Source organism: Pseudophryne corroboree, chromosome 8 (genome assembly GCF_028390025.1).
Source record: "Pseudophryne corroboree isolate aPseCor3 chromosome 8, aPseCor3.hap2, whole genome shotgun sequence".
Classification (NCBI taxonomy): domain Eukaryota; kingdom Metazoa; phylum Chordata; class Amphibia; order Anura; family Myobatrachidae; genus Pseudophryne; species Pseudophryne corroboree.
Window position 1 is genome coordinate 306,700,097 of NC_086451.1, and position 26,105 is coordinate 306,726,201.

Below are 26,105 nucleotides of genomic sequence, written 5' to 3' on the forward strand. Positions count from 1 at the left end.
GGGGGGACCCCTTGATTTAAGGGGTCCCCACTCCTCCAGGGTACCCCGGCCAGGGGTGACTAGTTGGGGATTGAATGCCACGGCCGCAGGGACCGGTATAAAAGTGTCCCCCAGCTGTGGCATTATCTCTAGCTAGTGGAGCCCGGTGCTGGTGTGAAAAATACGGGGGACCCCTACGTCTTTTGTCCCCCGTATTTTTTGCACCAGGACCGGACGCAGAGCCCGGTGCTGTTTGTTAAAATATGGGGGAACCCCTGTCATTTCCCCCCCTATATTTTTACAACCAGGACCAGCTCAAAGAGCCCGAGGCTGGTTATGCTTTAGGAGGGGGGACCCCACGCATTTTTTTTCAGGATTTTTAACCCATTCCCACCCCTTCCCACTGAAAAACATGCTCTGATCTCTCCATATTATATTAGTCAGTAAAAAAAAAAATATATTCTTTTAAAAAATATATTAAATAATACTTGTGGCTCCTAAATAGACAAACCAAGTAGATAATCCCTTCTAATATAAATAGATATGCTTTTAGCAATAAAAAAAACACAAAAAAAACATGTTTTTAAAAATGTTTATTACATCACGCCAGCAAAATGAGGCGGACTGAAATTTACGAAATGACTGTCGAAAAGCACTGTTGTCGAATCGACATTCTTCAATTGAATATACATACTTTTGTCGAAAAGCCGCATTTTTACCATTGCAGACATGTCGAATTTGACAAATGTCGAATTGCAAAAAGTCGAATCTGAAACGGACTTTTTTTGTCGAAAAGTACTGTATTGCATTGTCGAATCAGTTTTTACTGTCGAAAATGCCCCCTAATTCGACATTTGCGGCAATTCGACCGCAATTGCATATGGTCCTATATGTGAAAAATACAAAGATCATTTTTATAGTCAAAACTCTGGAGTAAAAAGTCTATAGCAGATGCCTATCTTTCCCACACATCTTTAATCAAAACCTACAAAATTTCCAGGAGTTTATACTGTTGCACCTGTGTATAATGCCCTCATGATTCTTTGGCTCATAGTTCATGTGTAAATCTGTTTTTGGTACTAGCCAGTGCCTCCTGAGATATTTATCTCACCACACGTCCCTGTATGGGACTAAACCTACACAAACATGTTTAGAACATACAAAAGTCACACAGACAGGGCCTAGTCTGATCCCAGTCCACCTCATATCACAAGACCCAATCTTGAGCCCCCTCCAACATTCCTCAGTACAAATCCATGAACTTCTGATAAAAAATGAGCCAATTCATGAAACATGCACTTAGGGCAGACATGTCCAAACTGCGGCCCTCCAGCTGTTGTGAAACTACATATCCCAGCATGCCCTGACACAGTTTTGCTGTCAGAGAATGCTAAAGCTGTGTCAGGGCATGCTGGGATGTGTAGTTTCTCAACAGCTGGAGGGCCGCAGTTTGGACATGTCTGACTTAGGGGAATGTTCAATTAAAGTCGGATCCATTCTGACATGCATTTGTCGGAATGGATCCAACAAGGGCTATTCAGTGAACGGCCAAATCCTATTCCGCCAATCCACGTGCTTCCCGACAAGTCGAATTTCCAGACTTGTCGGAAAACTGAGGGGGGAATTGAATAGGTCGGAACCCCTTCCGACCTGAAAAAGTCGAAACCTGCCGTCTTATATAGTTTTGCACTGTCATAAATGATTTTTAATGACTTCAAATGACGTTTTCACTATCAGCAGCTCTGACTGTGAAGAAGTTCTTCAGAAGCTGCAGACTTTTAACTACTATATATTCCACTATGTCCCTCTATGGAAGATGCTAATAAATACATTATACAGTTATACATTATACCATACAGTGACAGTAACTGAAGCTCTCCTATCAAAGAGATAAGATTTCTGCTACTTTGAGTAAGTGACATAAAAATATTCTATTCCACCAAATAAATGACAATAAGCCAAACTGCCCAGTACCAACACAGTTACATGCTGTGACACATTTATTTGAGTCACAACCCACCAGGACCACAAGTTTTATAAGCTAAGTTGGCATTACACTTTTCCACATATTATAAACAACTGCATGGGTCCTATTGATCTTTCCAAAGTCATTTCCTTCAGTCGGAAGTCATGTGAAATGAATGAGCCATTGGTTGGTTATGTGTGAAAGGTGCATGCAGAGCTTATTAAAGAAAAAAAGAAATATCTTTATTTTTGGACAGAGCTCTGGTATCTACATCACGTTAATTGTCAGAAGACGCTAAATAGAACAGGATGTATCAAAAGGCTGACACAGAACACAAGTGAAAACGTCAGAACTTGTGATTTTCCTTCAATTTATTTGAGACTACTGTATACTATTTGAGGATAAAACATGCAGGAGAATGTATACTAGTGCGTAACCTACCAGAATGCGGGTGGCATAGCAGATCTACAGTGTCTAGACCAGGGGTGGCCAACCAGTCAGAGACAAAGAGCCAAAAAAATCATGTTAGGTATGTCAAAGAGCCGACATCGAGGCGAAGGCGTGCATATAAAAATGGGGTGTGGACTTGTGCCTGCTAGGCCTTGCCCCTTGTATAAAATACATTTAAAAAACAAGATCCCCATAAAATAAATCTTTAAAGACAGATCCAACATAAAATACATTGAAAAAGCCACTTCTACATAAAAGAATTAATAAAAGACAGGTCCACATAAAATATATTGAAGAAGCCAGATTCACATAATACCCTTCAGCCAGCATTCTCCTGTCACTTCAGCCAGCACCCTGCTGTGTCACTCCAGCCAACTGCCCCATGTGTCACTCCTGCTAGCACCCTCCTGTATCACTCCAGCCAGCTCCCCCATGTGTCACTCCAACCAGCTCTCCCTTCTGTCACAACAGCATACTTGCCTACCCTCCCGGAATGGCCGAGAGGCTCCCGAAAAACGGGTGACCCTCCCGGCCCCCCGGAAGAGCAGGCAAGTCTCCCGATTTACGGGGGTCACCCCTGCCCGCCGCCCACTTAACGAGTAAAGTGGGCGGTCCGGGCAGGTGATGACGCGATTCTTGTTGAATCGCGTCATCGTAACCACGCCCCCTGCTGTATAATGCCGGTAATCGCGGCATTACACAGCGGGGGGCGTGGCTTAAATGATGCTGCCCGGAAGCCACGCCCTGTTCCGCCTCTGGTCCGCCCCCGTCCCGCCTCTGGCCCGCCCCCCTGACACATCACCTCATTGCCCGCCTCCCCCTGCCGAGCCGACGGGCTGCTCTCTCCCGGAGAGAGCAGCCCAGAAGTCGGCAACTATGCACTACAGCCTACGCTCATGTGTCACTACAGCCCCCCCCCCCCCCCCCCCCCCAACCCAACTCGTGCTATTGCAACAGCCACTTGTGTGTCTTCTGTATGTCTCACCTTTAGTATCTGGCACCCTCAGTTCTCAGTCCCTTTAGTGCTGCTGCTGCTGCTGCTGCTGCATGTCTGGCTAGAGTGCAGCGGTGTCCAGATCTGTTGTGGTCAAGTGACTTAGCGTGTCGGAAGCCACCTTTGAATAAAGAAAGAGCCGCATGCGGCTCAAGAGCCACAGGTTGGCCACAGCTGGTCTAGACAGTCAATAGGTCGACAGCATTCTGTCGACAGGTACATAAGGTTGAAGGATAAAAGGTCGACAGGTCCAAATATTGAGAGGGTCAAAATGAAAATGGTCGACACACTAAATGGTCAACACTTTTTTTTTTTTGGGGGGGGGGGGTTAAATCCTGTATGTTTGGAAATATGTAACCACCATCAGTACAAACGCTTTAGGTAAGGCTACTATACAAAGTCATAGTACACACAAACAATAAATCAAGCAAATCTTGGGAAAACATGGAAAATAAACCCAAAACATGTGTTAACCATTTGTGTGTTAACCATTGAACATGTCGACCTTAAGCACTGTTGACCTTTTTTACCTGTTTGCCTAATGCATGTCGACCATATGGTGTCGACCTATTGACTGTCTACCTAGACCAGAGGTTCTCAAACTCGGTCCTCGGGGGCACACACAGTGCATGTTTTGCAGGTAACCCAGCAGGTGCACAGGTGTATTAATTACTCACTGACACATTTTAAAAGGTCCACAGGTGGAGCTAATTATTTAACTTGGATTCTGTGAGGAGACCTGCAAAACATGCACTGTGTGTGCCCCCGAGGACCGAGATTGAGAACCTCTGACCTAGACACTGTAGATATCTCATCCAGATAACAGAATTACTATCCACTGATGCTTTTCAAACGGCAATTGTAATTAATGCAGAATCTAGCTTATTTAGCATCAATTACTATTGAAAATGTTATAGATAGCTAATCTAGCCCCACCTCTCTGAAAATATATTACGATAGGTGTGAAATATGTAGTATATCACAGGAATCAACTACCAATTAACTTGTATCTGTTTAGTGCCAGTTTCACAATGAAACGTGTTTGCTGACATTTTACGCAAGATGTTGGGGGCTGGATGACATGATTTGTATCAATGTGAGAAGGGGGAAGGGCATGATGATTCGAATCTAGTCATTGAGCCCCCAGATCACCCAGAAAAGTGGGTGGACCCAAGAGGCTTCTCTACTTATCAGGAGCCCAGGAGAGGTTACAGAACTTGTGAGTCTTCGAGAGAGAAGGAGCGTATGCAATGGTTGCAAGCATCTGATTGGCTGCTGTGAGTTGGTGCAAATTTTGCATCTACTGCATATAAACCGGTTATTTCTAACTTTTTGTTGTAGTTCAATTCAGTTTCCTTCCATGTACAGTAGATGGAGACTAGTGCTGATCTGTGCTATGCATGGATAGTGGAAGGCCAGAAGCTACATAGAACGTGAATGGTCACCTCATGTGGTTGTGAGATGGTGAACAGGGAATCAAAGGGCAATGTAAACTGCTGTAACAGAGGAGTGCATGCTTTCCCCAAGTTGCAACATCTGTTAGTTGCAACATCCATTTTGTACCCACTCTGGGAAAGAGTTCTAATACAAGATCATTTGTTCTATATTTTGTAGCATAGAAGTTAGTAATAATAAGAATTTTATTTATATAGCGCTCTTTCTCCAATAGGACTCAAGGCACTGTACAGATAGAATGTACATAATACAGTACAGAAACAATGAAATACAGAAAAGCTTTAAATATACAGAGAGAATGCAGATACTAAAGGGACATTAAGGACATACTGAGTAAACAAGAAAGTCTTAATTCTAGAGTGGGGGTCTCTTGAACTGTAGGTAAAGCAATTTCCATAGAGTTGGAGGCGGAGCCACATAGCTAAAAGCTTGAGCCCCAGATTAATTCCTAGAAACTCTAGGTGCTGCTAAAAGTCCTTCATCTACAGATTGTAGAAATTAGATCTTCTAATTATTTCAAATTATGCAAGCAAATATCTGTTGCTATAGTAAAAACACATTTTCCCTGTGCACCAGAATTAACAAATAGCCCATTCTCTGTTTAGTATATTAGCACTCATTTAGCCTTTGGTGAAAAGAGCAGAAGAAAGATGGAAGTATGTTATGCAAATTTGAAATGACAGTGATAATATGCGCAGAAAGATGTAACTTGGAAATAATTAGAAGTACTATGGCTTCTTAAAGTGGGCGAATGAAAATGGAATCAGAGTTATTTCAGTGTGTAATGAAAATATAACTCACAGTGTACATGGCACCTTGCTAACAGCTCCAGGTCATCTGCATGGTAGTAATCATAACCTGACGTCCCCAGCACTTCAAAGGGTAGGTAGCCAATAATAGGCGGCGCCCTGAAAGATTAAAAGAGAGATGATAATTGAGATCTAACTAAAAGCTATTTTCAGATGAGCATATGAAGATACTGTACATGGTACTATGAGCCACTGTTCTGCTTTCAATGACAAAGACAATGGTTTGTAGAGCACAATCATACTTGCTGATTTTTTTATTTTTACCCAGACCCTCCGAGAGATACTGGAGAAGGAATCCTAGGTGTAAGGTGTTTGAGTCATGGTGCAGTGAATAGCATTACTGTGGCCTTCCCCTGACTGTATATTGCTGCCACTTGTTGCATTGTGCATCAGGTGGCATCGCAAATTGCATAATCGATCCCTCAATGACTAGAATACTCTCTTGCGAGTCTGTGGGGTATAATTACTAAGTCTATTTTTTAAGGTATTTTTGGTCAATTTGCAGTTGATTTTCCAAATAAGATAGCCAATGTTCTATAACTTCATGCCAAGAAATGCAATTCATATTCTGGCTAAGTGCTGATTGGCTGAGAGAGAAGCGCCGGACTGTGCAGTATAGTCCGTGGGCTCAGGATATAGCATTTTATTTTATTTTTCCAAGACCCCGGATCCTACAAGTGAAGAGGGCTGACCGACACGTGGACAAGGTGAGTATGTAGTATAAGTGATGAGTGTGAGTGCGTGTGAATGTTTATTCAAATATTACAAAATTAGGTGTGTGTACTGTGTTTTTTTGTTTCTTGTATAAGGTGGATTATAGGTGCCAATGGGCACTTGCTGCGGTTCTACAAGTACCAGCATGCTAGGGCTGCCTGTCTGGGACCTGTAGTCCCATTATAAGGGACAATATTCTAATTTTGACACAATCAACCCTGCATCCACCAGCACAGGGGTGCGGGGGATAGCCCCGGCTTCACCCTAGCCCTGGGGTATCCGTGGAAAGGAGGGGTGTCCCCACTTTCTGAGGATTCCTAGGGTTTGGGTAACCACTTTGTGGATGAGAATAATTTTTCAGGGAGACCCCGTCAAGTGTGTTCCCCTGCTGTGGCATTACACCCCTGCTGGTGGAGTCTGGTGCTGGTTGATGGAAATACGGTGGATGCATTTTTCACCTGTATTTGGAGAAACAGGACCGGCTCATGAGCCCGCTGCTGGTTATATTTGGGGGGGACCCCACATCATTTTTTCCCCTTTTTTAACTTTTTCAATATTTGTACAGCAAAACTGAAAGTTCAAAACTGACTGCATTTAGAAGGGCAAAATCCGATAGTCGGGTTTCAGTAGAAGTTGAAACACGACTGATGATAAATTAGTGGATTTATCAGTCGGTTTACCAGACGTTGTCAGTCGGATTTAGATCGATTTTAAATCGATTTAAAACTGACCATTAGTAAATTTCCACCCCCAGGTGAGCTTCAGAAATTCAGGACACTCCCAGACATTACAGAATAGTAGGCAAGTACAGTATGCTTATAGTGCATGCTATTCCTTTAATAGCTGTATAGTGTTTTACTATGAAAAGCAAAACCACTTCCTCTTATTATTATCTCTCTGTAAAAGACATTCAAGACATAATTAATACTGCAGTTCCCTGGTGGCAGTATAATACACACAGCTACTGTAGAGATTAATCAAACATATTATTTCACAGAACAAACTTGTGTGAACTGCTGCTTTATTGAGTGCAAGGGACACATCTTAAATATATTTTAATTGTCATCCTCTTTACACAGAATTAAAATAATTTTACAAACAATATTAGTCTAATTGTTACATTACAGCAGTGATGGCTATTGCTGCAGCTTCTGTACTTGTCCTCAGTCCTAATGAATGATTACATAATTTGACACAGTATGTACCTAGGTTCCTTCTTTTTCATCTCGTCAGGTTACAAAATAACCGCTTTAATTATTAACACATACTGTATAATGACAATAGTTATGTGGCTTATTTGCTAGTCAATCTACAGTATACACTGCCTTATAGTAATCAACCACAGAACTTCAGCACATAGATATCATAATGCTATTTAGCAGTGGCGTAACCCCCAGAGGCAGTGGAAGCATTGGCCTCCAGGACACCTGTTGTCAGTGGGGCCCCAGGGGGTTAAGAAGGGGCAGTGGTAGACATGCAAGGGGGCTGCTGAGCAATAACTGTTCTCCCTCCACCAGGGCCGTCTTAATTCACTGTATTCCCCTGAACAAACCAATGCACCAGGGCCCCTATCCTGGGGCCCTTAGGACCTGCCCACAGCCTCTGTCCATGTCTCAAATCCCGTCGGCAGCCTATGCCTACCATATGTCTTGCTTCCTGCCCCACAGCCTCTTCACGTGTCTCTCCTCCCACCCGTAGCCTCTGCCTCTGTGCTTACCAGGATCCTCCGCTACAGCACTGCATAGTCCTCTACCCCACAGCAACAGCCTGACACAGTCCTCTTCCCCGCATCAGCAGCCTGGCACAGTCCTTTTCCCCGCATCAGCAGCCCGGCACAGTGTTATCCCCCACATCAGCAGCCAAATACAGTTCTCTCCTCTGCAGCCTGGATCTGACAAGCCCTGGTGCGGAGCTGCAGAGTGCAGGCACACTCAGGGAAAGGACGTGGTGAGGGGTACTTTTAGTGGCAGCTGTTCTTTCCAGGGGGGGGTGCTGTTGTTGGCAGCAGATAGGGTTCTTTGCAGAGGGAGGGTTGTCACCTATGGCTACAGCAGTTCTGACTGGCGGGGGGGGGGATCGGATATGTACGCATAGTATCCTGGGGCCCTTGGGCAACTGCCCATTGAACCCATAGGAAGAGAGGCTCTGCCCTCCACTCAATTTATAAGTGATTTACTGCATTTACTGATGTCTTTGCTCAGCAGTACCCCATAGTGGCCCCCCAACAAAGCCTTTAGCTGAACAGTCCTGGAATGGGTAACAAGCAGCAAAGCAGGGTACACCACAGTGGCTTATCTCTTCTGCATGTAACTGTATACAGTTAGCTGCTATAAGGTCTGCTGCTGTGTTTTGTGTAATGAAAGAAAATAAAAAAGTTGTTTTAAGGTAGTGCATTAATTGTTAAAATAAAACTTTTATGGCTCTATTATCACCTGCGCTCAGTCCCTGAAAATAACGTTTCCTTATCATCACCACAATGAGGAATCTTTATTTGCACAGATTTATTATTGGTGAGTCTGGGGACAGGACTTTGATAGGAGATCACCCCAGCGATCACTGAGAAGTAATGTGATTCCATTGCGATAACAATACTTCCTCCTTTGCCCCCTCAGCTGTTCTACTGCGCAGGTCCAATGGACATCGGCACATTCAGAAGTCGGAGCCACCACCGTCTGCTTTGCCTCCGAACTTATGCCCCTGCTAGTAAGGATTCATATTATAATACATTAGCTTGATCATTAAGTTGTACAGCATGAAATTGGGCCAATGGGTGCCTTTTTTTAAAGATTATAAATATATTTTGTTTTGGAATCTATTGAAATCAATCAAACGTGTTCTGCCATCTTTCATCTTAATAGCCAAAAAGGCACAATAACAAAGAAAGTAGGGAAAGGGGGAATGTAGGTCTAAAACAAGCACAGCCCTTAAAAATGGGGACAGCTGGTATGGATGAGGCACAGCAAAGCGCCATAACCCTAACCACTTATGTGATGTCATCTAGGTGCATACAGTCACAACTTGCCCATTGATAAAGACAAACCAGAACTGTATATGTGGTTTATGCAGGCAAATCACATAAAATGTAATCCCTTTCCTAATCCCAAACCAAAGATTAAACCCCTTGGCTAGTCAGTAATTCAATCTACAGCTTATGTCTTTCACACACTTTCAACCTTACTGTAAGAGCTTATTTGAAAGCTAAATACATATATGTTTTAGTAAACATAACACTGAAAGAAATCTTCATTATGATTTATTTTCAATGTACAATTTATAGCATCTTCAACATCTACAAAAAGATAAACCATCTAATATGATGAAATTGAAACACTATAGAACAGTAAAGATAACTAAATCAACCCAGATGCAGCAAAAGTCACTTTGGTGCCCAGTCCAGGCCCCAGAATAATAATGAAGTGACCTATTTATGCCACTGTTATTGCCCGATATACATGCAGAGCAGCTGTCCCGAAATGAATGGCAATTAGCCCTGATGCTACATCCCTTATCGCTACCAAAAGTAGTGATAAGGAAGGAATGTTAGTTATCACGGCAAATTACTGGAGGGCTATAAATAGACCCCTACATTTCCTAGCAGGCCATCCAATAGTATATCACACCCAGGGTTTACAAATGTCATGAAATGTTTTAGCGCTCTCAAATAACAGGTGATTGTGGGAGATGTGTTACTACAGAGGTAATGGTGGGGGATGTGTCAATACAGAGGTGATATCGGGGGATATGTTACTACTGAGGTGATGGCGGGGGATGTGATACTACAGAGGTGATGGCGGGGGGTGTTACTACAGAGGTGATGGCGGGGGGGTGTTACTACTGAGGTGATGGCGGGGATGTTATACTACAGAGGTGATGGCAGGGGGGGTGTTACTACAGAGGTGATGGTGGGGATGTTATACTACAGAGGTGATGGCGGGGTGTATTACTACAGAGGTGATGGCGGGGGGGGGGTGTTACTACTGAGGTGATGGCGGGGATGTTATACTACAGAGGTGATGGTGGGGGGGTGTTACTACAGAAGTGATGGCGGGGGGTGTTACTACTGAAGTGATGGCGGGTCTGTGATACTACAGAAGTGATGGCGGGGGATGTGGATGTGATACTGCAGAGGTGATGGTGGGGGGTGTGATACTACTAAGGTGATGGCAAGGGATGTGATACTACAGAGATGATGGCAGGTGATGTGATACTACTGAGGTGATGGCGGGGGATGTGCTACTACTGAGGTGATGGTGGGGGATGTGCTACTACAGAGGTGATGGTGGGGGATGTGCTACTACTGAGGTGATGACAGGGGTATGATACTACAGAGGTGATGGCAGGGGATGTGATACTACTGAGGTGATGGCGGGGGATGTTACTACTGAAGTGATGGCGGGGGCTGTGATACTACAGAGGTGATGGCGGGGGATGTGGATGTGATACTGCAGAGGTGATGGTGGGGGATGTGATACTACTAAGGTGTTATACTACAGAGGTGATGGTGGGGGGGTGTTACTACAGAGGTGATGGCGGGGGTGTTACTACTGAAGTGATGGCGGGGGCTGTGATACTACAGAGGTGATGGCGGGGGATGTGGATGTGATACTGCAGAGGTGATGGTGGGGGATGTGATACTACTAAGGTGATGGCGAGGGATGTGATACTACAGAGATGATGGCAGGTGATGTGATACTACTGAGGTGATGGCGGGGGATGTGCTACTACTGAGGTGATGGTGGGGGATGTGCTACTACAGAGGTGATGGTGGGGGATGTGCTACTACTGAGGTGATAGCGGGGGATGTGCTACTACTGAGGTGATGGTGGGGGATGTGATACTACAGAGGTGATGGTGGGGGATGTGCTTCTACAGAGGTGATGTTGCGGGATGTGTTACTACTGAGGTGATGGCAGATGATGTGATACTACAGAGGTGATGGCGGGAGGGGGGTGTTACGACTGAGGTGATGGTGGGGAGGTGTTACTACAGAGGTGATGTCGGGGGATGTGATACTACAGAGGTGATGGCGGGGGATGTGCTACTACTTTACTGAGGTGATGGCAGGGGATGTGTTACTACAGAGGTGATGGCAGGGGGTGTTACTACAGAGGTGATGGCGGGTGATGTGATACTACAGAGGTGATTGTGGGAGATGTGCTACTACTGAGGTGATGGCAGGGGATGTGTTACTACTGAGGTGATGGCGGGGGATGTGATTTTACTGAGGTGATGGCGGGGGATGTGCTACTACTGAGGTGATAGCGGGGAATTTGATACTACAGAGGTGATGGGGGATGTGTTACTGCTGAGGTAATGGTGGGGGGGTGTTACTACAAAGGTGATGGCGGAGGATGTGCTACTACAGAGGTGATGGCAGGGGATGTGATACTACAGAGGTGATAGCGGTGGATGTGAAACTACAGAGGTGATGGTGGGGGATGTGCTACTACTGAGGTGCTGGCAGGGGTATGATACTACAGAGGTGATGGCAGGGGATGTGATACTACAGAGGTGATGGTGGGGGGGATGTGTTACTAATGAGGTGATGGTGGGGGATGTGCTACTACTGAGGTGATGTGGGGATGTGTTACTACAGAGGTGATGGCAGGGGATGTGCTACTACTGAGGTGATAGCGGGGAATTTGATACTACAGAGGTGATGGTGGGGGATGTGTTACTACTGAGGTAATGGTGTGGGGGTGTTACTACAAAGGTGATGGCGGAGGATGTGTTACTACAGAGGTGATGGCAGGGGATGTGATACTACAGAGGTGATGGTGGGGGATGTGAAACTACAGAGGTGATGGTGGGGGATGTGTTACTACAGAGGTGATGGCGGGGGATGTGCTACTACTGAGGTGATGGCAGGGGTATGGTACTACAGAGGTGATGGCAGGGGATGTGATACTACAGAGGTGATGGTGGGGGGATGTGTTACTAATGAGGTGATGGTGGGGGATGTACTACTACTGAGGTGATGTGGGGGTGTGTTACTACAGAGGTGATGGCTGGGGGTGTTACTACAGAGGTGATGGTGGGGGATGTGCTACTACAGAGGTGATGGTGGGGGATGTGATACCACAGAGGTGATGGCGGGAGCGGGGTGTTACTACTGAGGTGATGGTGGGGGATGTGCTACTACAGAGGTGATGGTGGGGAGGTGTTACTACAGACGTGATGTCGGGGGATGAGATACTACAGAGGTGATGGCGGGGGATGTGCTACTACTCTACTGAGGTGATGGCAGGGGATGTGTTACTACAGAGGTAATGGCGGGGGGTGTTACTACAGAGGTGATGGCGGGTGATGTGATACTACAGAGGTGATTGTGTGAGATGTGCTACTACTGAGGTGATGGCAGGGGATGTGTTACTACAGAGGTGATGGCGGGTGATGTGATACTACAGAGGTGATTGTGGGAGATGTGCTACTACTGAGGTGATGGCAGGGGATGTGTTACTACAGAGGTGATGGCGGGGAATGTGATATTACTGAGGTGATGGCGGGGGATGTGATACTACAGAGGTGATGGCGGGGGATGTGATACTACAGAGGTGATGGCGGGGGATGTGATACTACAGAGGTGATGGCGGGGATGTGATATTACAGAGGTGATGGTGGGGGATGTGATACTACAGAGGTGATGGCGGGGGATGTGATACTACAGAGGTGATGGCGGGGGATGTGATACTACAGAGGTGATGGTGGGGGATGTGTTACTACAGAGGTGATGGCGGGGGATGTGCTACTACTGAGGTGATGGCAGGGGTATGATACTACAGAGGTGATGGCAGGGGATGTGATACTACAGAGGTGATGGCAGGGGATGTGATACTACAGAGGTGATGGTGGGGGGATGTGTTACTAATGAGGTGATGGTAGGGGATGTGCTACTACTGAGGTGATGTGGGGGGGTGTTACTACAGAGGTGATGGCAGGGGATGTGCTACTACTGAGGTGATGGCAGGGGATGTGCTACTACTGAGGTGATAGCGGGGAATTTGATACTACAGAGGTGATGGTGGGGGATGTGTTACTACTGAGGTAATGGTGGGGGGGTGTTACTACAAAGGTGATGGCGGAGGATGTATTACTACAGAGGTGATGGCAGGGGATGTGATACTACAGAGGTGATGGCGGGGGATGTGAAACTACAGAGGTGATGGTGGGGGATGTGTTACTACAGAGGTGATGGCGGGGGATGTGCTACTACTGAGGTGATGGCAGGGGTATGGTACTACAGAGGTGATGGCAGGGGATGTGATACTACAGAGGTGATGGTGGGGGGATGTGTTACTAATGAGGTGATGGTGGGGGATGTGCTACTACTGAGGTGATGTGGGGGGGTGTTACTACAGAGGTGATGGCTGGGGGTGTTACTACAGAGGTGATGGTAGGGGATGTGCTACTACAGAAGTGATGGCTGGGGGTGTTACTACAGAGGTGATGGCTGGGGGTGTTACTACAGAGGTGATGGTGGGGGATGTGCTACTACAGAGGTGATGGTGGGGGATGTGATACCACAGAGGTGATGGCGGGAGGGGGGTGTTACTACTGAGGTGATGGTGGGGAGGTGTTACTACAGAGGTGATGGCGGGTGATGTGATACTACAGAGGTGATTGTGGGAGATGTGCTACTACTGAGGTGATGGCAGGGGATGTGTTACTACAGAGGTGATGGCGGGGAATGTGATATTACTGAGGTGATGGCGGGGGATGTGCTACTACAAAGGTGATGGCAGGGGATGTGATACTACAGAGGTGATGGCAGGGGATGTGATACTACAGAGGTGATGGCAGGGGACGTGTCACTAAAGAGGCGATAACTGGGAATGTGATATTACAGAGGTGATGGCGGGGGATGTGTTACTACAGAGGTGATGGTGGGGATGTGTTACTACAGAGGTGATGGCGGGGGATGTGATACTACAGGGGTGATGGTGGGGGATGTGATACTACAGAGGTGATGGCGAGGGATGTGATACTACAGAGTTGATGGCGAGGGATGTGATACTACAGAGGTGATGGCAGGGGATGTGATACTACAGAGGTGATGGTGGGGGATGTGATACTACAGAGGTGATGGCGGGGGATGTGATACTACAGAGGTGATGGCGGGTGATGTGATACTACAGAGGTGATGGCGGGGGATGTGATACTACAGAGGTGATGGCGGGGATGTGATACTACAGAGGTGATGGTGGGGGATGTGATACTACAGAGGTGATGGCGGGGGATGTGATACTACAGAGGTGATGGCGGGGGATGTGATACTACAGAGGTGATGGCGGGGGATGTGATACTACAGAGGTGATGGCGGGGGATGTGATACTACAGAGGTGATGGCGGGGGATGTGATACTACAGAGGTGATGGCGGGGGATGTGATACTACAGAGGTGATGGCGGGGGATGTGATACTACAGAGGTGATGGCGGGGGATGTTATACTACAGAGGTGATGGCGGGGGATGTGAAACAACAGAGGTGATGGCAGGGGATGTGTCACTAAAGAGGTGATAGCTGGGAGTGTGATACTACAGAGGTGATGGGGAAGCAAGTTACAAGAGCGAGGTGTGATGTGCTACTATGGTGGTCAATGGATGTAACTGTTGTACTACAGAAGAGAGGGATGATTCACACTCTTAAGGAACAGGCTGCACCATACAGGATGGGTGGTATTCAGTATACCGATTGTTGGGATTCCAGCCACAGTATACCGGTGCCGGAATCCCGACAGCTGGCATACCGACACCTTTTCTCCCTCTTGGGGTCCACGACCCCCCTGGAGGGAGAATAGATAGCGTGGCGCGCAAGGGGCTCATTTGTGCTTGTCCCGCTGTCGGCAAGCCGACGGTCGGGATCCCGGCGCCAGTATGCTGGCCGCCGGCAACTCATACTACACCCATATGGGATGGCCATAACATTGCTGTTGGCACACACTTATGTTTTTAAGAACTTTTTAACAATGTTGAGGGGCAAGGAATGGCATAACTGATGTATGGGATAACTGCAAATAGGTTTCCCTCTTCCTCTAGTAAATTCTTAACTGTACATGTTTCAGCCATTTAATTTTTTTGTGACCCCTTCAAAAGCCTGTGCACTTCTGCTATAATGTGGGCACATGAAAGCGCTGAAAGAAGCACACACTCATCTTACTTTGCTGCAATTGTCAAATTAATTGGAGTGGAAATGCTTCCTTACTGTATGTTTTGTAGAAGTGTAATTCATGGACAAATTGTAAGTTTCTGAAACATGAAGTAAATGCACTTCCTGAAGAAAACCAGAGCTGTTGTTGAACTGCAACTACCATAGTTCCCACACATCTGCAATGCTGCTTAATGAGGTTACGTCCGATCCGTACGGGAATTCAATATTAACATAGTTGGTTCAACCAGTCTTTCTGCATTCCTGGCAGTGAACAGGTTAAAGAACAGTTTGTGCTAACAGCATGTTATAAGAAAAGAGAGATTACATCAGCCGCCATTAAGTGGAACACGAAATGTTCTTGGGTGTGATTATTTTTGCAAACAAACTAATTGTGTGCCCTTTTCGGCACCTGTCTGGTATCCATATATTTAAAATCTCTGCAATTAAATTGGTAACTTCCCAACTCAATCATGTTTCTGCTGAAATCCTAATCCGTTTTGGAAAGAACAGTAACGATGCTTATAAGTATATAGGTGAAAATACAAAAAAAATCTAAATAAAGTAGTCCATCCTACCCTCTTGGATGGTATCACACAAAGTTTAGATATCACACACTAATGTAGCCTTTTTTTGCTGCAGATCAGTTACTAATAATGATGTACAGGGGTGTGTCAATAAGTAAGGTAACAAGGCACGTGAAAGGTCTTGTTACCGTACTTATTGAACCACCCTCATATAATTGCTATAGTTGTCTTTACTTGTGAAAGTTTCTGTGCCAAGGACAGACTGGCATCATGAGACTAGGAGTAATTCATTTTACATTGGTACTAGTGCACTCAAAACAGGTGAAGGACGGATGTGTCCACTTTAGCAATCCATAGGCATAACCAGCATTGAAAAAAAATAGGTATGATATTTAAGAGTCTATTCATGAAGCAGTGAAACATGTGGAGATGTGAGCCAGTGGAGAAGTGGCCAATGGCAACCAATCAGCACTGAAGTAACATTTTTAATTTGCATACCATACAATTGTACGGAGCAGCTGATTGGGTGCCATGGGCAACTTCTCCACCGGCTCACTTCTCCACACTTTTCACTGCTTCATGAATAGACCTCTAATCACAAAACCACTAAATTAAATGGGGAATGAGTGTACAGAAAAGTAGTCAAAGTTACTGCTTAACATAATTATTTTAATCCACAATAGGACTATATGGTGGTCTATGGGCCTACAACATGCTGTGAGGTGCACCAAAAATATAATTAGGCAACTGATGGAACTTTGTCTCGTTGGTTAATTTCTTTTTGTTATTAAACAATGACAAAACCACTAGAACATGCAGTGGGTGTTTTGTTGGCACTATTTTCACTATAAGTCTGCTTACTGGTGACATCAATAGACATCAATAGAATGGGCATTTTGAGGATCGCCTGTAACTACAGGTCTGCAATTACAAGCAAAACCTCAGTTTAGTATGTCATAAAATATAATATGGATCTAAATATCACAGATTTACACTAGCAAAAATAGAATGGTTTGCGAAAAAATATGTAGCATGTCTGCTCTATTCCAATCACAACCATTAATCGCTAGCACACTAAAAAGAGGTATGTCCCTTTCTGTACAGCCACGTCACTTAAAAAAAACAAGGCTATAAAGACCAATGCAGCAGGTAACTCCGGATACAACAAACAAACATAATATGTGTGCAATAAAATAAATGACATACACAAAATCAGTATACTTAGGGCCTGCATCTGTGTCACACGCAATGACAAGTTGAGCGTTTATTTTGCAACTGTTAGTGCGCGAAAATCCCCATTAACTCATAAAGTGCATGTGTTACACTGTGTGCATGCACGGTGGGTGAAATGTATTGGGCATTTTGTGGGTGGTGACTGGGAGGTGGCTATGCAGACGCACAGAGATGTACCCATTAGGGGCAGTGTTACGGATGTGTCACAGAACTCAGATGCCTATTCGCTCACATTGGAGGCCATACTCTGACGGAGAATCCACCCCTTGCATAGGGCTATTGCAAGTTTCGATGGTGTGATCAATGGTTTATTCTAAAGATGCACCAAGCAGGATTTCAGCATCTAAAAAGCTCAAAATGCGCATCTTAGTCCTTGCATATTTAGACACATGGGTGGTCATTCCGAGTTGATCGCTAGCTGCATTTGTTCACAGCGCAGAGATCAGGCTAAAAAATGGCAGTTCTGCGCATGCGTATGTGGCGCGATGTACAGGCACAACGAACGATGCAGTTTTGCACAGGGTCTAGTGATGCATTTCAGTCGCACTGGTTGCCACAGAGTGATTGACATGAAGTGGGCGTTTCTGGGTGGCAACTGACCGTTTTCAGGGAGTGTTCGGAAAAACGCAGGCATGCCAGGGAAAACGCAGGCGTGGCTGGGCGAACGCTGGGCGGGTGTGTGACGTCAAATCCGGAACTGAATAGTCTGAAGTGATCGCAAGTGCTGAGTAGGTTTTGAGCTACTCTGTAACTACACAAAAAAAATTTGTAGACGCTCTGCGATACAACCGTTCGCACTTCTGCTAAGCTAAAATACACTCCCAGTGGGCGGCGGCATAGCGTTTGCACGGCTGCTAAAAAATGCTAGCGAGCTATCAACTCGGAATGACCCCCATGGTTGGACACCAGGGGAGGACTTGTACTGGTATGAGCATACAGATGCATACGCAAAACCAGCAAAAGTCGCAGACAGATGCGTCAACGTCCAAGTCAGACTCAGCTACTTACTGACAGCACTATGCAGAGTGAGTATGGAGAAACACTGGGAGACACATATATTGTAGGAATGAATTTGTACCATGCAGAGAGCAATGTACACATTGTTAACACAGTGGGTGAGCTGAAAGAACCAGCAAGTTCCAACACATTAAGCTTTCTCAGCAGATGTACAGTATTCCCAGTGCACAGAAGCAGAGTCCAATACATTTAGCCAACGTGTATTAGCCCTGGCCAAATCATTTACCCAGCAGTAGTCAGCGCGTGTCTGCAAAACAAAAATACTCATCACTGACAGGATGTGCCTATGGTATAAATGACAAGCTCCATTATGGCCGATGATGACTTCCGTCTTGCCATAACTGGCATCAGTTGAGCCACTAGTGCTCTTTGTTGTAAGAACTTGTGCCTAGTACAGATCAAGGGTCACTGTGGTACTATGATATAATGGCCTGGCAATACTATATGCCAAGATCAACATGTATGTTCTCTTATTTATTAGTCATAACAGAATGCTGGTGACCAGCATTTCCCCAGTCCAATCTTAATTATTGAGGATCTCTAAAGATTTGTTGTAAAGATGTAAATTATTTTTAATATATCCATGGCAACTAAAACATGCACAGTAATACTATACATGGCGCTGGTAGTACATATTTTGGAGCCAGACCCTTTTAGGAGCCAATAGAGGGGCTTAAAAAAGAAAGACAGCCAAGTAGGAAGGACTGGATGCCCTGGGCATGATTATAGTAATAGATAGCATATAGGTGAGTAAAATAAGTCATTTCTCTTTCCTAAAAATAAACCACATTGTTTTATACTGCAAAATACTGTACTGTGACATGTTTGCCACAATTCTGCCAAGTGCTGGCTCATTTTTCTCTTGGCCTAACTAGCTATTACCAAAGTGTGGTACAACATCTTACCCACTAATACCCCTTTTCCACTAGCTCCTTAAAACACGGGTAAATGACCGGGGGCACGCATTTACCCTTGTTTTTCCCTAGTAGAATATGGTCCCCCTGCAAATTCCCGGATTAAGTGATCCGGGAATCCTACCCGGCTATCCTCCCGGCTCCCGTTCACAGTGTATAGGGAGGGCGGTGCTGGGAGATCATGTGATCTCCCAGCGACACCCAGAGCTGTATTAACAGCAGTGTAGGCCCCTGGGCACAGCAATGCACTGGGCCCCCTACCCATGCTCCAGCGGTAGGGGTGGGAGGAGCTATGTCCCGCAGGCAGTAGGGGGTGTTCTATCTTCCGCTCAGCATGTAGGACCTGAAGCAGTGATTTCTGCTAATTACTCCTTTACTGCACAGATGGGGCTAAACTGTAGAAGGGGTGATTGTGCTGAATAAAGAAGCCCTGGTACATGACTTCTGGGGTGGTAGGGGGTGTTTAATACGTAGGGGAGGGGTGGCTAGTGGAGTGGGCTTAATATCATTTTACGGTGGGAGGGCAGCTTGCTTGACTGCAGATATCTCAAGGTCCTGAAAATATATTTCTTAGCTTTGAATGGAATAAAATACTAGAGAGTTCCACCTTTCAGAAGGTTCTGGGGATTTGGGGATCAGAGTTCAGGAGCCAGAGCAATTCACCAACGAAAATCTAAAACTGCATATTAGGCATGTGGAGCTGGAGCAGGGTCCAGCTGCTTGAAGGCTGATATCTCTGGTTCTGGGCATAGTAGAAACAAGCTGCCAGTGTCCACTAAAAGGGGAGAGTCCTGGCTTTTGGCTTATACCCTTAGAAATACTCAAAGTCAGACAGAACCCGAAATATCTGGCTGGGAAGAGCAATTAACAGGCTTGGATGGGGACCACTACTTTGAGGTCGGATATCTCCGGTTCCCCATGGCCGATTTTAACAAATCTGGTACCCCTGGAAAGAGGGGACCCTCAGCTATCAGCCTAGGGCCCTTATTCTCTTGGGGCCCTTGGGCAAGAGCCCATTGAGCCCATACGAAAAGACGGCCCTGGCAACGCCCCAGCCGCGTCACTAGCAGCGTCACCAACCAGGCAATATGCCGGGTTGGTGAGCACTGTCTGAAAGGGGCTGTAGCACGGGTCGCAGCCATGTCAGGCGACACGGCTGCGACCCGTGCTATAGTGGAAAAGGGGTATTACTGTGACAGAGCCATATAGGCTCCTCACTGACTCCACACTTAGAATACCAGCTTGGATAAAATGCACAGAACAATGGGCCTAATTCAGACCTGATCACTGTGCTGCAAATTACACTGTCCTGCGATCAGATAGTCGACGCCCAAGGGGAGTGAAAAGTTGCCCCGTGCAAGTGTGCGATTGCATGTGTACCCTGTGCGAAAATTCCCCTCACTGAGCGGACAGCTACAACACTCTTTGCATCACACTCACCATCTAATGTTTTTCCATTCTGTGCAGTCTGTGCGTAGCTCAATACTTACTCCTCCAGTGCGAAGAAATCAGGCTGATCGGGTCCGGAGCTGATGTCACACACCATCCCTGAAAACGCTTCGGAATGCCTGCGTTTTTCCAGACACACCCAGTAAGCGGCCAGTTAACACCCACAAACAGCCTCTTCGTGTCAATCACCTTGTGTACGCCGTGCAAATGAAATTTTCACCCAGAATTATCGATGCTGTCCATTGCGCATGCGCATTGCGGTGCATACACATGCGCAGTAGTTTGATAATCACCTGCTGTGCGATAATGCACAGCAGCGATCAGATCTGAACCGGGCCCAATGTTCCACAAAACAATACAGACTGTAACCTCTTGGCTGAGCTGATAAGTACTGATACAATTACTAAATAAACCTGCTTAGCCACAAGACACGGTGTCGGAACCTGGAAGTTCATTCACCCCTGTATAAGTTCAATGGGACAGTCATCACCATCATGGATAGATGTCCGACGTCTTTAATCATAAATTGCTCTGATGTCTCCGGCTGGTTGTAACACAGTGCGAAACGGACGGAACGCCGAGATTCCATCCAACTTCGTACATTGCTTTGTTTTTCAAGCGGCAATCGTTTAAAAGGCAAAACCTGGTTTTGCCTTGTAATTGATTGCCGCTTTTAAAAAACATACGAGTTTGGACAGAATCTCTGAGCTCCGGCCGTCTCGCACAGCATTACATCCAGCCAATCATCTGTTGTCACTGGGAATAGGGGCAGTAACAGTTGTTACTTAATGGGCATAATACTTCATGGGCTTAATACTTCATATGAGCATTGATAAATATGTCCCAAAGTCACTTTCTGCACACAGACACAGACGTAAAAAAAAGTAAAGCAACCAGACCACCAAATATATATGCTGAGTAATGCAAATGTCCCCAATGTGCTATATTCTTTATTTAATCAGTTAATGAATTCTATGTTCATCAATTAATGACCTTCTGGGTCTAACGCTTCGGACGTTTTCTCTGGCATGCTCTACTGTATATCTGGGTTATGGCACTTATAACTCTACAGCAATGAAACGAGAGAGCATGCTGGGACTTGCGGTTCTACAAGATCTAGTGAGACGCATGTCTACCTTGCTATATATCAGGCATGTCCAAACTGCGGCCCTCCAGCTGTTGAGAAACTACACATCCCAGCATGCACTGACACAGCTTTAGCATTCTCTGACAGCAAAACTGTGTCAGCGCATGCTGGGATATATAGTTTCACAACAGCTGGAGGGCCGCAGTTTGGACATGCCTGCTATATACTGTACTCTTCCTCCAATCTATTCTCTTTCTTAGCCTCTGCATGTCTGCTGTTGCGAGTAATGTAGCATGCAGCGCAATAAAGCATTGATTATAAGATCATATACATAACATGGAGTGCAGCATTTTACCTGTGGTCTAAGAAGAGAAACTTCCATTCCAGACTGTGCCTTGATGTAAATTCTTCACATGGCTCCTCTACGTTGCACAGCTCCTGCACATAATGAACAGACAGATGGGGGAGACAGGGAGAGGAGGAAAGGGGCCGTAACAAGTGTCATTACAAATAGGCAAGGGAAAACAATCCAATGAATCCAAAACAGCACAAGACTGATATTTATTTATAACAACCTATACAAATGAGTGAAGTGGGAAAACATATTTAAATAAAAATGTGCAAAGCAAAAAGATCTGAAAAGTAAATGAATAACATCCCACAAAAACTTCATCATGCTTCACTGATGGGTGGGGGCAGCCAGAAAGAAGGCACGTAAGGCCCAGTGTACTAAAAGGAATCGTTATTATCAGTGCTCACTTGCACTTATACTATACTGCCCATAAGAGATCCGCATGCAGGCAGGCCCCGTTTTCTATGCATGCAGAAGCCGGTGGCTGTGTCCCTGGACGCAGCTTCACTGGCCCCCGGCTGCTTGAAAACCCTGCCAGCCTGAGTAACCTGAGAGTTACAGAGGATCCAATGCTGTGTCTTCAGATGCATCAGCAGATCACAGAAGGCGGCAGTGGGCATCTATTTGCACAAGACGCCTCAAGAGGCATTAGCATATTCTGCACAGTTTCCGTGTCCTAAAACGCAGCTGCTGTATGAATAGCATATCTGAATCATGCCCAGAGTAGGCAGTTGCAACCACACACTCTCAATAAACCTTGCTTCTGTGAGCCCCACTACAAGCTGCATAAGACTCTTCACTCATCAATGTAGGTGCGATTAAAGTGCGTATGATTTGCAAAAACACACAAGCAAAAGACGTGTGTTCAACTCTGTATCAATACATATCAATGTTATGTAATTGTGGGTGATAGTCTCTACGTTATTTTCCACACAATAGAAGGATCTTATTATATCCAGCTGTACTGATAGGCTGCACATAGCACAGTTAAAGCTGATATGGCATATAACAAATAATTGTGCAGGATTAATAGTAAAGTGTTGGACATACTTACCTACTTTCTTACTGCTCCCTCCGGGAGGGAGCAGCCGAGTCACACAGGAGGTGGGCGTGGATGAGGTGGTATGGGGCGTGGCGGAGGCGATGTGTTTGCGTCATTGTAGCCCGGCCCACCTCTTTACAATGCCCGCATTAACGTCATTGTGAAGCGGGGGCGGGGCTACGATGATGCATTTTAATGTGAATCGCGTCATTGCTACCGCTCCCTACTCCTGTGACTGGATGCTGGCGGTCAGCGGCTGGCGGTCAGCGGGGGGGGGGATCGCAGCTGGGGGGAGCTGAATGCGGGGGGCTTGCCCACTTTCCCGGGGGGGCTGGGAGTGCCACCCGATTTTCGGGAGCCTTTCCGGGAGAGCAAGCAAGTATGGTGTTGGATCTTTACTTCATAAAACATTTTAGGGGGCAACAGACATAGAGCTTTATTCAGGTTTGTTAGCAAACCAAAAAAAGCACAATAATGGGCCATGCCATGTGCACTGCAGGGGGGGGGGGGGGGGCAGATATAACATTTGCAGACAGAGTTAGATTTTGGTAGGGTGTGTTCAAACTGAATTCTAAATTGCAGTGTAAAAATAAAGCAGACAGTATTTACCATACACAGAAAATAAGAATTTACTCACCGGTAATTCTATTTCTCGTAGTCCGTAGTGGATGCTGGGACTCCGTAAGGACCATGGGGAATAGCGGCTCCGCAGGAGACTGGGCACAACTATAAAGAAAGCTTTAGACTACTGGTGTGCACTGGCTCCTCCCACTATGACCCTCCTCCAGACTTCAGTTAGGATACTGTGCCCGGAAGAGCTGACACAATAAGGAAGGATTTTGAATCCCGGGTAAGACTCATACCAGCCACACCAATCACACCGTATAACTCGTGATACAATACCCAGTTAACAGTATGATAACAACTGAGCCTCTCAACAGATGGCTCAACAATAACCCTTTAGTTAAACAATAACTATATACAAGTATTGCAGACAATCCGCACTTGGGATGGGCGCCCAGCATCCACTACGGACTACGAGAAATAGAATTACCGGTGAGTAAATTCTTATTTTCTCTGACGTCCTAAGTGGATGCTGGGACTCCGTAAGGACCATGGGGATTATACCAAAGCTCCCAAACGGGTGGGAGAGTGCGGATGACTCTGCAGCACCGAATGGGCAAACTCTAGGTCCTCCTCAGCCAGGGTGTCAAACTTGTAGAATTTAGCAAACGTGTTTGACCCCGACCAAGTAGCTGCTCGGCAAAGTTGTAGAGCCGAGACCCCTCGTGCAGCCGCCCAAGAAGAGCCCACCTTCCTCGTGGAATGGGCTTTCACTGATTTAGGATGCGGCAGTCCAGCCGCAGAATGTGCAAGCTGAATCGTACTACAGATCCAGCGAGCAATAGTCTGCTTTGAAGCAGGTGCACCCAACTTGTTGGGCGCGTACAGGATAAATAGCGAGTCAGTCTTCCTGACTCCAGCTGTCCTGGAAACATAAATTTTCAGGGCCCTGACTACGTCCAATAACTTGGAAGCCTCCAAGTCTTTAGTAGCCGCAGGCACCACGATAGGTTGGTTCAGATGAAAAGCTGATACCACCTTAGGGAGAAATTGGGGACGAGTCCTCAATTCTGCCCTATCCATATGGGAAATCAGATAAGGGCTTTTACATGACAAAGCTGCCAATTCTGATACACGCCTGGCCGAAGCCAAGGCCAACAACATGACCACTTTCCACGTGAGATATTTCAATTCCACGGTCTCAAGTGGCTCAAACCAATGTGACTTTAGGAAATCCAACACCACGTTGAGATCCCAAGGTGCCACTGGAGGCACAAAAGGGGGCTGAATATGCAGCACTCCCTTAACAAAAGTTTGAACTTCAGGTAGTGAAGCCAGTTCTCTCTGGAAGAAAATCGATAGAGCCGAAATCTGGACTTTAATGGATCCCAATTTTAGGCCCATAGTCACCCCTGACTGTAGAAAGTGCAGGAAACGGCCCAGCTGAAATTCTTCCGTTGGGGCCTTCCTGGCCTCGCACCATGCAACATATTTACGCCATATGCGGTGATAATGGTTTGCCGTTACTTCTTTCCTAGCTTTAATCAGCGTAGGAATGACTTCCTCCGGAATGCCCTTTTCCTTCAGGATCCGGTGTTCAACCGCCATGCCGTCAAACGCAGCCGCGGTAAGTCTTGGAACAGACAGGGCCCCTGCTGCAGCAGGTCCTGTCTGAGCGGCAGAGGCCATGGGTCCTCTGTGATCATTTCTTGAAGTTCCGGGTACCAAGCTCTTCTTGGCCAATCCGGAACAATGAGTATAGTTCTTACTCCTCTTCTCCGTATTATCCTCAGTACCTTTGGTATGAGAGGAAGAGGAGGGAACACATAAACCGACCGGTACACCCACGGTGTCACTAGAGCGTCCACAGCTATCGCCTGCGGGTCTCTTGACCTGGCGCAATACTTTTCTAGCTTTTCGTTGAGGCGGGACGCCATCATGTCCACCTGTGGCCTTTCCCAACGGTTTACAATCATTTGGAAGACTTCTGGATGAAGTCCCCACTCTCCCGAGTGGAGGTCGTGCCTGCTGAGGAAGTCTGCTTCCCAGTTGTCCACTCCCGGAATGAACACTGCTGACAGTGCTAACACGTGATTTTCCGCCCATCGGAGAATCCTTGTGGCTTCTGCCATCGCCGTCCTGCTTCTCGTGCCGCCCTGTCGGTTTACATGGGCGACCGCCGTGATGTTGTCTGACTGGATCAGTACCGGCTGGTTTTGAAGCAGGGGTTTTGCCTGACTTAGGGCATTGTAAATGGCCCTTAGTTCCAGAATATTTATGTGCAGGGAAGTCTCCTGACTTGACCATAGTCCTTGGAAGTTTCTTCCCCGTGTGACTGCCTTGTAGACTGCAGGGAGCTTCCTTCCAGCGGAGCTGTGAGGGAAAAATGGCGCCAGTGTGCTGAGGGAG

General features: G+C 46.2%; 1 protein-coding gene across 2 annotated transcripts in view; it reads right to left on the reverse strand.

Moving 5' to 3' along the window:
• The window catches only part of PASD1 (PAS domain containing repressor 1), a 252,224-nt gene that overhangs the window by 44,520 nt on the left and 181,599 nt on the right, over window positions 1-26,105 (reverse strand). For both annotated transcript variants that reach the window (XM_063937369.1, XM_063937368.1), the window contains exons 10-11: window positions 22,094-22,176; window positions 5,646-5,752 (exon numbers count right to left, since the gene is read on the reverse strand). In XM_063937369.1, coding sequence (XP_063793439.1) covers window positions 5,646-5,752; window positions 22,094-22,176 — 190 coding nt within the window. The remainder of the gene's footprint in view (window positions 1-5,645; window positions 5,753-22,093; window positions 22,177-26,105) is intronic.